We start from the raw sequence: 15,584 nt of genomic DNA, 5'->3' as shown, positions 1-15,584 counted from the left end.
TTCCCTTCTCCTCCATGGCCATCCTTCCACACTTCTATCTCTATCTCTCCTCCCCTGCTTGGAGGCGGTCTTCAGTTAAATATTAATTAGTGAGCCCCATCCCGCAGGCTGATAGGGAGCACAATGGAGAATCCCTGCATGTGCCTGCAAGCATCCCACTAATGAAAGGAGTGTGCATGTGAGTGTGTGTGTGTGTGTGTGTGTGTGTGTGTGTGTAAGAGACAGACAGAGATAGTGAGCGTGAGAGGGGAGAGAGTACAATGTGTATATGTGCATGTGTGTGAGAGATGAAAAGAGACACACAGAGGAAGATTATACACACATATCTTTATGTGTGTCCATATGTGCACACGTGCGTGTCTAAAAACAAAGGCCAGGCTCCGTTGGGGGTTAGGAGGGTACAGCTAATGATCTGTGTGTCTGATTGTCATCAGTGTGTTTTCACAGGGTGGACCCCATTCACCGAGTGGTTAATCCGTATCGAACCACCAGATATGTGTTTCAAAGCCTGTTTGAAACATCATCCTGCAATAATGATGCAGCAAGAGAGAACGAGTCCAGCTGGAAATGCTGCAACTTTGTCCGCACAGACGTGTGAAAAAATGTTCATTTAGGTGTGAAATAGCGCAATTAAAAATCAGCTGTCTTGCTTTAATCGCATTAAAATGACTTAGCCTTACACCAAATGTGTTGCTGTAGCAACTAGACACATCTTTAGCGTGAATAAAGCGGTGTGTAACACTGTCTTAGAGAGATCAATGTGTCATTATTTTCTGCCTCGTGTGCTGCTTAGTGGCACGAGCATGCTGACCTTGAAGAGGGTGGACAAAATAACAGAACGAAGTAACAGTAAAAATCAGAGCTTTTTTTCTGAGATTCTTAGAGGTGTTGATTCAACTCAATGTTGATTGCTAATGCAGTTTTTCCACTTTTTACATGTAGTATTTGGAGACTGTTTTCTTTACCAAATCACATATGTTTTCAGAGTTTTATGACTGGAGCACCAGGAGTTCAGACAGCAACCTCTGTTCTGTAAATCATCATTACAAAGCAGCTAGACGAATCATTTGAAGTTGAAAACCAATTAGCAAAGTGTGCCTGCTGAATGCTGTCAGCATTCTTAGGGATGGCAATGTCAATCTGTCTGTACCACGACTTTGGTCCAGACTGAATTATCTCAACAACTAGGCCTATTGAATATATGTGGTAAATGTGGCAGAGATAACAAGAGGTCCAACCTACTACCATGAGGTTGACATGCTAATTAGCAAATGTTAGCATGCTAACATGCTCAAAACTAAGAGGGGGGAAAAAAAGCATTACCTGCAAGCATTGCAATTATTGGCTTTAATTGCTGGTGTGTCCACGGCAAACAGTGAAAAAGTATGTGCAATGGAAAACTCTATCATGACACTCTGAACATTGTAGGTTTCAACAAACTGGTATCCGCATTAAATTTTAAGGCATTTCTGTTATTTTGTCCATGTCCTGAGAGTCAAATCCAAGCCAAATTTTACAAACGACTATATGCCATAAAAATATGTTGTGCATATCTGAGCCCTTTTCTCTTTGATGACCTAAATAGACTGATTTATGCAATACTCCAAGATATAAATGCCCTTTCAGTAAACACAGTGTTTGTTCAGTCTCAGTCTAAGTGTGAGCTTGTTTTCAAATAGTGTGTATGACGTGTATGTGTGCACCTACTTGCTATAAAATACAAGGCTTTGTCAGTCTGTCTGCACAGCAAAGGAACAGAAACTGAAGACTTTTCAGGGGTGTTTTACCGTGGGCCTGCCCTGACAGTTTACACCCCCCTCATTTACAGAGGCGCCACATTAATTCAATCTACTGTATTAAGTCACACGCACATACACGTGCATGCACCCACAGGGCACTGCCTTCATTTAATCAGGCGGCACACAGACACATACAGATTTTGGAAATTCAAACCATTCGCATAATCAAACACCAGTAACACACAGATATACAGCTGAGCCTGTTCTCACACACACACACACACACACACACACACACACACACACACACACTAATTTTTTTTAGAGCACCAGTGTGAATCTATTGCCAGACAAATGTTAATAAACATCATATGAACCAACCCCCCCTGCCCCTCCTTTCAAAGTAGCTCCAAGCCACTAAATAGGACAGGAGACAAAGCAGGGCTGGGCTGCAGGCAAAGACAAGCGCAAGCAATCAAAGCGCAAGTAGCCACACACATACACACTATTTGAAAACATGCTCACACTCAGACTAAGACTAAACTAACCAACTGCTTTTTAAATCTTTGACTAAAAGTCACAAAAACAAAAACAGCAGATATTGCTTGACCACCCATACCCCCACATGAAAAATTAATGATGATGGATTTTTTATGATAAAGCCTAAATGATGAATAACTTGCCCTGAATGCATCAGGAGCTTTTCTTAGCAATTGCTTATTTTCTTTGGGCATATTAAGATCAGATTGGTTTGTCTGTCTTTCTCGCTGTCAAACTCATTTTCAATTGATGTGTGTGTGATACTGTCTATGTGTAAGTGAGAAAATGCACATATGACAAACCAGGGGAGAAAGTCACAGGCCTGGTCTTTCCAACTATAACAGGGAACACTGAGGCCAGCTCCTGATTTAAACATCAGCTGTCATAAATGTTTCAGAGAAATTGAAGGAGATGGAGGTAGTACTGGCAGCTTTCAGGGAGTGGGTGGGGCGGTGCGTGGTGGCGGGAGGGGCTGTTGTGGAGTGTGAGAGTGAGAAAAGGAAAGATGAAACTAATTTGGGTGGCAAAACATGCATTTGAAAAAAGTAGGCGAGTTGGGATTTAAAGCAGAAAACAGTGACACTGCTTCTCTTCTTGCTCTTTAAAATCTGAATGGTGTGCTTGGTGTGTGTTTATCCAATATTACATGTTACAATATTACAAATATAATGAAAATTTGTGTTACAAGCACTCTGCAAGTCACCACCCTCTGGCCCCATTTCCTGTCACCTCTCAAATGTCCACCAAATGAAGGCCCCAATCCCAGCTGACATCGGTGAAAGGTGGGGTACACCCTGGACAGGTCGCCAGTCCATCGCATGGCCACACATAGAGAAACAACCAGTCACACCTAAGGACAATTAGGAGTCACTAATTAACCTAGCCTGTATGTCTTATGATGGTGAGAGGAAGCCGGAACACCCAGAGAGAACCAACGCAGACACTCCTAACAGACAGGCCTGGAACGACCAAGGTTCAAACCCACAACCTCCTTGCTGTGAGGCGACAGTGCTAACCACTGCACCACCATGCCACCCCACCCTATGTAATGCTGCTAAATTATAAGATCAGTAATTGTAGGACTCTCAAATTGACTAGCACTGCCCAATATCACAGTGGGTCACCTAAACTGAAATAAAGACCACATCACTAACATTATACAAATTAATACACTTTTAAGAGTAGAGGCACTATTAAACCAGTTGTTCAGGCCTTCATCTACTAAGTAAATTAATGACAAGACAAGATCTGAGAGGATATGGGTGGCTTAATGCCGCTACACTAATACTAAACAGCTCAATGTAATGTTCTGATGCACTTAAAGTTTTGTTTACACAGCAGTAAAACAAGCCTATATTCTCAATTATGAGACACTGATGCAAAAACAACATTAAGATCCTAACAAGGGAAGCAGTGTAGTGGGATTTAACAGCAGTCAATTTGTTGTGGTCAGAGGAAGTTGGATATATTTGTTTTACAACCGGAGTACAGGTCAGGGTCACAGGAGAAGGCTTTTACCACTCCGCCTGTGATGTATAATCAATAGAAAAACAGATCCCAAGAGCTCAACAGTTCATTTCAGTCTTTCCTTCCCTCTCTTCTTGCTTCCTTTAAAGTCCAATATCTGTATCAATGTGTATTTGTAGTCTACAAGATGCACGAATCCCCGTCATCTATCTCCAAGGTCATGAAACGGCTTCACATGCTCTCTGGTCTGTAAGTTCACAACTCCAGCGTATGGCCCCACCTACTGGCTGCAGCACAGACTGCTTGCTAGGTGCACACTGCTGACATTAGCACTGCTTCACTCCAAATTCAATTAGCTAAATGGCAGACCAAATTAGGCTAAATGCAGAGTGAGCCTGCTGAAATGAGCATAACTGTTGAAGACTAGGGGCTAATAATCAGCCACAATTACATCTGAGCGCTCACAATAAAAAATCTAATTCAATAACGTGGGAGGGAGCAGGGAGGAGGAAATTCAAACTGAGATGCTTATGCAGGCGGAAAACTACAACTCATATCTAATGGCATCTCAGGCATTACATGTATGTCACTGAGAAAAAAGTGAAACTTTGTATACTAGGAAAAGCTGATGTTTTGTCAGATTCTGTCTCTCCATTCTCTACAAGCAACCTAACAGTGTTCTCACATTCATCATTAATACCAGTGGGTGGACAAAGTGTTAAGTGGCATAATCTAGCACCGGTACGGTTAATGTATGGACATTTTGCATAAGCAGCACAAAAAGTTTTTACAATCTAGTAAAAGTAAAAATGAATATATTTTTAATACTGAAACTTATGACATTACGTTTTTAAAAGGACAATATGGTTGGATGTGACATTTAACCTCCAGCAATTGGATGTGTAGAAAGACTGACAATAAGTATAAATAGTAATTGTGTCTGTCAGTATGAAGCACTAATCATTTTAGCCACACACACACACACACACACACACACACAGAGCACATTCATCTGTACAATCATACCACACATTCAAGGACACAGACCCAGACGGAAGAGGACAGGACTAGGGCACAGACACACATACACTGGGACAGAGCAGACTTACCTCAACATATTCTCCCTGGCTCTGCACTGGCTTCATGTAGCTGAAGAAACAGAAAAAGGCAAAAAAAAAGATTAAAGAGGGGAGATGTTAGGCGTTGTAATAACAGGAATAGGGCTGTAAACTCTGTTGAAATTGTGTGTACATATCGACACATATGTGCACATGCTGGTGCTTTTGTGTTTGATCTGGTCTTGTAACAGGTGCAGTGAATGTTACTGCAGGCAAAAAACATGCCTGTATTCCCATGACTCACTTCCGCAGCGGCCTCTCCACTGAGTAAAATGCTGGTGCAATCTAGCTTCGTGGAAAATAGACAGATAACAAATCCCGCTGACCGTCTTAGGTTGCTGAATATGAAGCTGGCCTCTCAAATCTCTCGGGCGCAATAACTCACACTTTTACACCCATGATGGATCTGGATCATGTGTCAAATCCCCCGCTGTGCTGCAGTCTAGGAAGCCATACTGCAGATACTGCTGTGTAGCTTTGTGATATGGGGCGAGCGCGAGCTAAAGGGGCAATTACACTCGCAGACACGTTTTAAGATCAATCAGCGTAACTCCCAATTTCATGATGGGTCTCATAGGGCCCAGAGTAAAGCCGTGTTACACATGACCACAAAGAGGCCAGATCAAAGGGTCCCATCATGGCAGTGGGCTTGGGAATGTTAATAGGTCCCACGGCAGAGAAGCTCTACATTCCACTCCTAAGCTGCTCCTGTGTTTAAACTTTTTCAGAAATGGTTGTACAACTGTAAAGTCTTTGCCTCCGTCATTTGCACTGATAACGTCAGCATTTCTCCGGAAAAGAATGTGAGACTGAGCTTTAAATACAAAAACATACCAATCATGCACCAGGCTTTGAAAATAACATCAGACCTTGATAAGATGGCCATCAAGCACTAGTAGAGAAGAAGTCCATGTCAAGCTTACCAGTTGTGCTTCAAACACTCACTAGCATGCCTTGTGTTTATGCTTTGAAACTACAAATATGGTTTGGCAAGCAAGGCCAAGTAGCTTTAGAGATAGGAAACTTTTTCGCATTTTCCTGAAACTCGTGAACTTATTACACATAATATGTCCTCAATATTATACTCTTAATATTATAAACTTGATATTATACTTGACTTGTATTTACTAAAGATTGAAACTCTGTTTCTATTGCTGCTGCTACATCTGTCTAATCTGTACAAGCAGCACCTACAGCATGTCTGCCTAACTTGGAAGAGGGTGAGCATAAATGCCATCAGTGCTTAGATGACGTGCTTACTCCTATTTAAGCTTTTTCAGTTTTTCCTTATGTGACTCAAGGATGTGCGGAAAGAGATTGTAATATGTTGTACAAATTTTAAGCCCCAGCGAGAAACTTGTGATGCTGGGCTACATAATCAAAGTCTACTTGAATTGGCTTTGATTGGGGTTGCAATTAGTATTAGTATAGTATTTTCAATATCAATTAATCTGCTAGTTCTTGATAAATCAATTCATAATTTTGTCTTTTAAATGTCAAATACCCATTCATCAGAATATAACAGTTCTAACAGAATATAACAGTTGAAATGCTTTACTCCAGGAGGGACAATGAGGTTAGAGAACAAAACCCATAATTGTACCAGCTTACCAGCCTCCAAAGGCACTCTCTGAGAAATGAAATTGGTTTTCCAGAAAAGCAGGCAAACTCAGGCAAAGAAGTGAAGAGCTGCACTTTGGGCAGAATAAGAATTGGAGAGTGAAATGGACAGTAGGGTTGAGAGAAGGAACGACCTGTGATTCAGGGCTGAACAGACAGGGGAGAGAGAGTCTTTGATGTGCCCATACTGAACTTGTACAACACCATACAGCTATATTTCCCACGGTCCCTGGGCTGAACTAATGGGCTGGGGGTGCATGCTCGTAGAGGCGTGCCCGTACATACCAGCAGGACTGCAGCCTGCACACAGGCATGCACATTCACACGCAGTGAAAATCCCACTGTAACACGATACAAGCACTCAGCTATCATGCATGGAATATTGGAGGCAGGGAGACCTTAGCATGTCATGGGAAAGCAGCGAGAAAATGCAGTCTGCTCGGCTGAGAGGAGTAGGGGGTGGGCACCTTTCAGGAGGCACATTCTCCCTCAAACTCTTCCATAAAGTATTTTTTTGATAAAACAACTACAACATTATGAAACGCACACAATGCGCACAAGAAACGCTTGTTTATGTCGGTCTCATGTGTGTCAGAACACATCGATGCAAAATAAGAAAACATCACCACAACAGTGCGGTAGCTTTCCAGCAGCATCTGATCAATAAAAGGAATCAATGTTACTTGCTGCCTTGAAAAGGTGAAGTTATGAATCCTGTTATCTTCTCACCTCACACCCATCGCCTGAGAAAAGCCCTGTCCACAGCAAAGTCAGCACAAACTGTGAAGCGTGAACTGTCCAACTTCCCTGGAAGGTTTACACGCAGTAAAAACTGATTTGCGCCCCCTGGCATACCCACACAGCTTGAGCATATTTTTGTGGTAATTGTGTTAAACACATTACTTTAGGTATAGCCCAATGGAACATGTAATCACAAATCTGAAATAATGTAAGACTCAGATTTTGACTAATGGTGGAAGAAGTGGTGCCAATACAACAATGTAAAAATACACAAAGCCCTTCATTCAATTCTATCTGCACAGTATTTTCGGCTAATGTACATATATACTCAATGTATTAAAAATAAACGTACTGTTTCTGCAGCATATGTCACTACAAAACTGCTAATACTGATGTGCTGATGCGATGTGGAGAGATAACTACTACTACTACTTTAACTACCTGTTATACAGTTCCTTAGTGTAGTTCAATTGTTTACAACCAAGGGGTTGCCCAAAGTGTCACTAGACAAAGAGGTCTACTAATAACTATTTATGGGGTAAGAAAGAAAAAATATTTATTTTTTAAATCTTCTATTTTTTGTAAATGTAAAAGAAACATACAAACAAATATGAAAGCCCTGAGAGATCTAAGTACTTTTCTCTCCTGTGTTTATGGCTTAAGAACAACTGAAAAAACCTTTTGCCAGGATAATCCTAAAAAAAATTTCATCTGTGATGTTCCATACTATGGAAAATCTGTGCTTAATGAAAGTACTTGAGTAAAGTGTTTCTAACACTGACTTTTAGACAGGGACCCTTCTCAAGACCTCTTGGGACAGTTTCCCAATTTGGAAATCAGCACAGAAGAAGGAAACTGTACCTCTGCATCAAACACTTATTGTTTAACCGAAATGCAAAATGTTGTGTTGAGTGTGATAGGGATCATTTGTCCTGTTCATTTAAAACTCTGTCCTGTACAAGTGATTGTACAGGACAGAGCTTTAAATGAATGGCACTCTCCTCTCCTCCCCAATCAGTAACCTTTCTTCCTTCAATGAATTTATCGTTCAAGGAAGAAAAAAAGGAAAGAAAATAAACAGTTCACAAGAAAATTTAAAAAGAATCACCTGTAAATGCTGTCAGAGTTTTGGTTTCCTTTGTCTGCTCCGTCTGTCAGCTCTCTGCTCTCTGCTTCCTCCTTTGTTTCAGATACAGGCCCGGACCCTAACCCATCATCCTCACCTGTCCGGATCCGATCATTCCCCTGACTGAGTGGAGGTGATGAAGTCTCTTCGGGGTTCAAACCTGCACCTGCCTGGGTGATTCGTTGCTTGTCACATGTCTCAGGTTGTTGTGCAGCACTTGAGCCACTAGATGGCGACACATCTTCACAGGCAGGAATGGGTCCAGAGATGGCGTTTTGTGTATTTGTTTCACCTGTAGGTTCAGGCTGGGTCTTAAGATCAGTGAGAGAGTCTTTTTTGAGCCCAGCTTTAACTCCAGCCCCGTCTCCAGCCACTCTGGATGAGGCGGCTGTCGGCCTCGGGTGCCAGCTGTCTTTGTCACCTGCTGGTCGCTGGCTTTGACTTCTGCTGATGCTGCTCTTGTCTTTACTTTTCTTACTGCTGCTGGGGCCTCCTAGAGAAGAGGGGGACATCAGAAATAAACATCAAAGCAGACAAAGACAGGTAGAGGAAAAATAAGAAAAGAAATAGAAGTGCTGTCACTTCAGTGTTGTTCATAGCTTCAGTTGCTTTACCTTTATTACTCTTGCCTCTCCTCTTCATCAGTAGCCGTGGCAGCGTACCCATGTGTGTATAGCTCTCGCTGGAGCGTACGTAACTGGCGGTGCGAGGCCGCATGGCACCCATGTCGTCCACTGTTGTCTCAGCAACTGGAGCCAGGACTGGCGTACCGCAGTCAGCGCCATCTTCAGGTGCAAATCCCGCTCCTGCTCCAGACTTCGACTGAGAGGACTTGGAGTCTGATTTCTCAGTGCTGCGGCGAAAAGAGAGGTTGGTGAGGCTCCCGAACCACTTGAAACCTTGAGAGGGGAAAAGTTTGAAAAGGGGAAGAAATGCTTACTGTGTGGTTACAACTATATGATGTTGGTCCAGTATAAAACTGCTGAATTTTATCGCTTTTATTAGGGTTTTTATTCTGCCAACTAATCCTCAGAGAACCTCTCAATTAGAGATTAGATTATTTGAATAATATGTTAGTTAAATGAGACATTTGCAAAAGAGTTGTTGTTATGTTTAAGGAGGAAACTAAAAGTGTGAGGAACTAAAGAGTACAGGGTTAAGTACATTTGGATTGTAACATGGAAAGAAGAGAACAAACCCAACTCCGCTGTTCCCTCATCTTTCCATAGCTTTGTAGTGTCTTTAAGCTTATTGTTTTGGTTTTCCAACTCTTCACTTCAAAGTTAGCAACTAGCTGTGCTACATATTGGAAGGCTTTGTAGGCAAAAAAGATGATAGTTTTCATTCGTTGGCATAGGCTAAAACTAGAGCTAAAAGGAGAGTGAATGTTGGATTTATGAAATGGACAGAAACATGACTAAGCAACTTTTTAAAGTTCATTTTTCAGATGTTGTGTTTTCAGCTTTTCTGCTGCCCCCAAGTGGGAAACAAATCAATGAATGCAGCTTTAATAAACAAGTCCCTTTCTTTCGGTCCAGCTGTTACAGTAAAATGGCCTTTTGTAGAGCTATTGTACTGATTGTGTTGCTCTACAGATGTAGAAGCAGTCAACCATTTGAAGCTATGAAATGAAAGTGATGGTATATGTGTGTGTGTGTGGATGTGTGTGTGTGGATGTGTGTGTGTGGATGTGTGTGTGTGGGTGGGTGCATCTGGTCCTGCTTGGTTGTTTCTGTGTCAACACCGGAAGGCATTCAGCCATTTTGCTATTTATGAAAAAGACCTGCTTTTACAAAACCTATACTGGATATAATTAAAATCATATTTTATTATGAATTGTATATATTTTAATAATTGACGGAACTGCAAAACAGCAAAACAGGTCATGCAAGTTGATTTTGTTTTGCAAGTCATCCTTGTCACAAAAATGTAGCAAAACTAACGGTGGCTGACAGCATTGGTTAACCTAACTGCTCACACCCCAGATGACTATATGCAGAAACACATGAACGTGAAAGTGCAGCTGCTCCACACACACACACAGTACTCACTCAGTTTCCGTATGCTCATGTTGTGGCTGCAGTGTGCGTATAAGATCAGCTGCAGGTGGGTGACAGATGGATCATCTGAGAGGAGACAAAGTAAAACAGAAAAGCGGAGCCAGATAGGGAGGATCAGTTCTTGTTATGGAGGGCAAACCTTGAACCACAGTTCCTCTCTGTGGGTGAGATACTGCAAACACTTATTCATGTGTGAGGGAGACTAAACTGAGATATGAGAGGCAGCAGCAGGGGCAGGGCAGCCCGTGACACTTCCTGTGTAAAGCTAAAAAGGACCAATGGTAAGAGGAAATGAAAAGATGATTTGAGATGACATGGGTTAAAAAAGGGTAAGATAAAAAATAGGAATATATGAGGGTGGCCTCTGGCCAAAAGTGTTGGTATGATAGATAGAGTTGCCATGGAAAGTTGGAGGGGTGTAAAGTGTTAAAAACACAAGTGCTGATAGGTGACTTTGATCTTTTGAAATAAACAGCTGGTTATAAACTCATCTAGAGGTAATAACTCACCTTTGACACTGATTATTTACTTCAAACCAGGAGTCCTTTAATCTTCCCAACACAGTTTCTATACATAGTTAATGTTTGAAGGTAGAGAATCTTAATCTCTCAAAATGCTGCTGCACCCTAATGCATTATTAAGATAATTCTAATGTGCATCTAATTTCTAAGGAGAAAAGAATAACGACATGCCTGATTCAGTGAAATTAATGAAAGAAAAAATATTTATGTAGTGATTGGGACCTGTTGTTTGTCAGCATGTCTCGGTTCAGTGCAAAGCATCCTTCAGTGCACCCACAAAAGGGGAAAGCTCTATGTTAAGGAGTGAAGCATTTGATGATAGAGATTTACATAAGGGGTTTTTTGGTGACCGTACTTACCAGAAAAATGACTGTTTTGCTGAGAGGTCGCTTTGTCTTGTGAAGAATGGCCCATTTACGAATAAAGGCAGAATGGCAAGACTTTAAAACCAGAAACCAAGGTTAACATCCTGTCTCCAGAGAGCCTTCAATGATGGATTTTCTTTTACTGTAACCCTGACCACAATCTGTCCATAACCTTATCCAATGAAACCACAATTTATTTTGAACAATGGTGCCCTACAAAAAGATAAGAAACTCACTGGTGTCTTGGTGTCATTTGTTTGTTTGTTTGTTTGTTGTTTGTTCCTTCCTCTTATTTATCATTTAAACATAATAACAAACAGGAACAAACTCCACAAATGCAAAATACAAACGCAAAATACAGCATATCATTGCATTTTTTTTACGTATGTGTTAATTTATTTCTTTTTTTTAAAACATGCATAATACAGTAAAACTTAATGTGTTCAAATATCAGGTCAGGGAGATCAGCTAATATGCTCCTACTGTAACACAGAGATGAGTAATAGTCACTGTAATATATAGTGTATGGACCTACTTCTCATGTAGTGTTTAGCATGAGCAATGGGTCTATGGGTTTTCACTTCCTGTTGACTTTTGGGCGTGCAGCTTGTGCAAAGTCGCTTTTCGTCTTCCTGTGAACACTGTACCACACCAGTATATTTAGTCTGTGAACTGAGAAGGCATAGAACAGAGTAAAAAACATACAAATACAAAGCAAAATGAAAACTCCAGTACATATGAAACATTCAGAAACAGTACCTATTTTAAAGGTAATATTTGAAACCATACGCACTATTATTATTTTAACATATTCATCATCCTGCAACTTTAAAGAGCAACATGCCCTGATGATAATATTTCAGACTTCATCAGTTCACCATCACATTGTCTGGTTTTATTTTGTCAACAAGACTAAAAACATTTTTACCTTCTTAATTAAGGGACAAAAGGCTCTTTGAATGTACACATAAATTATGACATTTCAGCGTCTCAGAAAGGGTCGCTGTGCTCAGTTAGAAACAGTTACACAGAGATCCCTCCCTAATCTGCTGTTAGCCATCCTCTGGATGCCACCAAAGGTCCCTGACAAAACAGAACTACAGCCAACCTACTGTGTTTTACTCTATATGTACTTCACCACAGATAACTGTAGACAGATGCCTGCTTGGTCTGGAAAATTGCTGTTAAATTGGCCTTGCACATTTCCAATTAAAAGTCACTAAGACTAATGAAGACTAATTACCAGGCTAATGGTCCGTTTCATCCAGTCATACATGTAACAATTTTTTTTTGTCTTAAAAAGTGTGTTTTTGTGATGCCATATTTTTCTGTGAACCATTGAGTGGCTGGTGCCTCCAGGTAATGCCCATGTCCACCTGAACAGGTTATTTTTAGGGAGTAAGGTCCAAGTAGAACATCTAGTCCTTTTGGTGCAGCCTATGGACTGAACCAACTGAACATGACTGCTAATCACTTCTCTGTAATCCAACAATATGGAGGTAGATTGGGAAAAGTGAGAAATACGATATAGTGTGGTAAACACACACACATACACGTGTGAGCGCTCACGTACACCCTGAAGTACTGAAGTAGTGCGTTAGACTTTTATTTTGTGTCCCAAACAGGTTTTCCACAGAAGCAATTTGCTGGAGTGAATGACTGTGTGTGTGTGTGTGTGTGTGTGTGTGTGTGTGTGTGTGTGTGTGTGTTGCTTTAATTTCACCTTGATGAAAAAACAAGCTTTCAATAATTCAGCTCTCCGCCACCTCATACGATGACAGCTCACTTTGACCTGAGGCCGCGATGATACACACCGCCCTGTGAGAGAGACGCACAAAACTGAAACCTTTTTTAGACAAAAACACACAGTAAATGCTGTGCTCCTTCATGAGATCCCTCACACCTTTCATTTTATTTAATTTCCAAAATAACATACCACAAGTATTCTGTACATTTATCACACATCCTAAAGACAGCAAACATAGCACATATTTTATGTACTTGTTTTTCTACCTACTTAAAGTGTATGTACATTTGTGTTCTTCAGAAACACAATATAAAAGCTTACTGGGCAAAGTCGTGTACTGATAGTTATATAGTCCTTATTGGATAATAGTCATAAATCTTTTCATTGCTTCCTTGTTAATTAGGGTTGTTTATGAGTGTGATGTTGCTGTATGCTGCCAGAAATTAATGAACTGATAAGTAGGTAATATGTATCTAATTGACTGTAACCATCATCCTCTGTGTTTTTTTTATAGCATTGTCAGCATTGCACAATGCTTTTCTCTTATTACACTTTCCTCTGGAAAAGTACCTACACATCACTTGAATGAATTACCCTGAACTGTTACTACTTGAATGTAAATTTTAAACTCAATTCCGGATGACTTTTACAGTGCATGTGCAGCACATGACCTGAGTCATTCTGCTATACATTTGCAAAATCATTTATCCTGACTTCACTGCAACAACAACTGAATAAGTATCTACTGCTATTTGAATGTGATTGTGACCTTTAATGTGATGCTGTTGTCAACTTTCTTGTGGATGATCAATGACAGCTGCTCTCTCTTTGATTTACTGAGGAGACTCTGAAAGCTGCTGCAGTGGTGGAATACAACAACGTAAAAATACTCCATTAAAACTTAAAGTCCTGCAGTCCAACATAACATTATCAGCAAAATATAGGTAAAGTACAGTTTTTATTAGATTATTAAGTAATTATTACTGATGCATAAATGTGTGAGAAGCATTTTAATGTTGTAGCTAGCTGAAGCTTTAACTTTATATAATGCTGTTGGGTTGTTTAATCTATACAAATGTGTTACCATGAATAATCTGCAGTAATCATATGATTTGTAGCTGTCAAATACATGAGGAATGACGACCTTAAAAAAAACACAATAGACAAAGTGGGTTTGACAAACACATGAAAGCCACAGCTGCTATATAACAGAACACTGTATATTTGATATAAAAACATCCTATTTCATCAATCAATGCTACTCATTTCATCACTACAGTTAATACAACATACATACAATGTAAAGTATGTTTTCTATGCTGAAAGGTGTAGATTAATGGAGTTTGTTCATTAGGTTTATTGCACAAGGTATAAATGTCTAACAGATCTCTTTGTTTGCCAGAGGTACTCTGTATCGTCACCCTGAAGGGAGCAGCTCAGACTCAGTATGAAGGGGGTCTTTGTTTAGTGTCACCACTGAAAGCATCAACACTCTAAATTCTGTGGGCTGTCAGGATTGTCTCTATGTCTCCCTCTTCCTTTGTGTCATGGTATCTGTTTTTATTTTCAAGCGTTCTACCTGCCAATTAATATTGTATACTGTCCAATAAAGAGGAATGCTGGAAAAATACAACAATTGTAAACTGAAACGACGGCGGGTGGAAAAGGTCAAGACGACCATGTTTCAGATTGTGTCGTCAGGTTTTGACATTTTGTGTTGATGTGATTTGTCACACATAAGGGAGGCAGGGAGCTGAGTTATCGAAGCCTTGTTTGTCATCAAGGTGAAATTAAAGCAGCAAATACACACAAGCACACATTCATCCTGGCATATACACAGATACATCATTTGCTGTACTTGTGAGGACCTTAAATAAAAAATTATTACATGAGGTTTGGAGTGAAATGCTTTAGCTATCATGCGTGGCATCTTATTGTCTACCATTGACATATATTATCTATTCTTCATTAAGAATTTTTTATGTTTTCCGTTGAGGGCTTTACTGTGATTAATGTACTGGTTATATAAAGAGAAAATTTCTCCCGTATCTACTCAGAAATGGTTTGCAGGGCATCCAGGTTTGCTGTAAGGTAAGGGCTCTAAACTGCACATTGTGATCTTATTGTTGATTTAATTTGCCACCTATTGGCTGATATACATAGCCAAACCGTTGCAGGTGACAGGTATTAAAGAATGTAAGCTCTGTAAATAGGGGAGTCAAATACATAAAAGTATTTCAAATGTGTCATACTATACAGATACACAGACTATAGGAGGCGCCAAACATAATTGAATTTCACATTGGGGAGAAATCACCTGCCTTGATTGGCCAAACAGAGACCAGTCATAGCAAAGAACTGTAATGCATAACACACAGCAGTGGTTTGGGTGTCATCCAGAGTAAGATTAACAGAAGGTGAGTGAGGATCACTGAGAGATTGGCAAGTTTCTGTATAGACAGGGACACTGTCTCTGTGATGCTCAGATGTCAACTGAGTGAGTAATTTGGGAAAAATACAAGGAGACCTGAGAACACTCC

At 40.4% G+C, this 15,584-nt stretch overlaps 1 protein-coding gene and 1 long non-coding RNA gene across 2 annotated transcripts in view; one reads left to right on the top strand and one right to left on the bottom strand.

Moving 5' to 3' along the window:
- Positions 1-15,584, bottom strand: part of sh2d3ca (SH2 domain containing 3Ca) — a 68,524-nt gene that overhangs the window by 43,742 nt on the left and 9,198 nt on the right. The window contains 6 exon segments of the mRNA XM_038733482.1: positions 4,856-4,895; positions 8,334-8,844; positions 8,966-9,250; positions 10,403-10,477; positions 11,292-11,327; positions 11,833-11,969. Coding sequence (XP_038589410.1) covers positions 4,856-4,895; positions 8,334-8,844; positions 8,966-9,250; positions 10,403-10,477; positions 11,292-11,327; positions 11,833-11,969 — 1,084 coding nt within the window.
- Positions 8,755-14,936, top strand: LOC119914283. The gene is made up of 4 exons (XR_005446751.1): positions 8,755-8,894; positions 8,997-9,221; positions 13,889-13,988; positions 14,447-14,936. It is a non-coding gene; the product is annotated as an uncharacterized LOC119914283 (long non-coding RNA).

Source organism: Micropterus salmoides, unplaced genomic scaffold (assembly GCF_014851395.1).
Source record: "Micropterus salmoides isolate LMB-PRFRI ecotype aquatic unplaced genomic scaffold, ASM1485139v1 Ms_hic_scaffold_20, whole genome shotgun sequence".
Taxonomy (NCBI): Eukaryota; Metazoa; Chordata; class Actinopteri; order Centrarchiformes; family Centrarchidae; genus Micropterus; species Micropterus salmoides.
The sequence above is the reverse complement of the archived record's forward strand: the minus strand, read 5'-3'. Positions and strand labels throughout refer to the sequence as shown.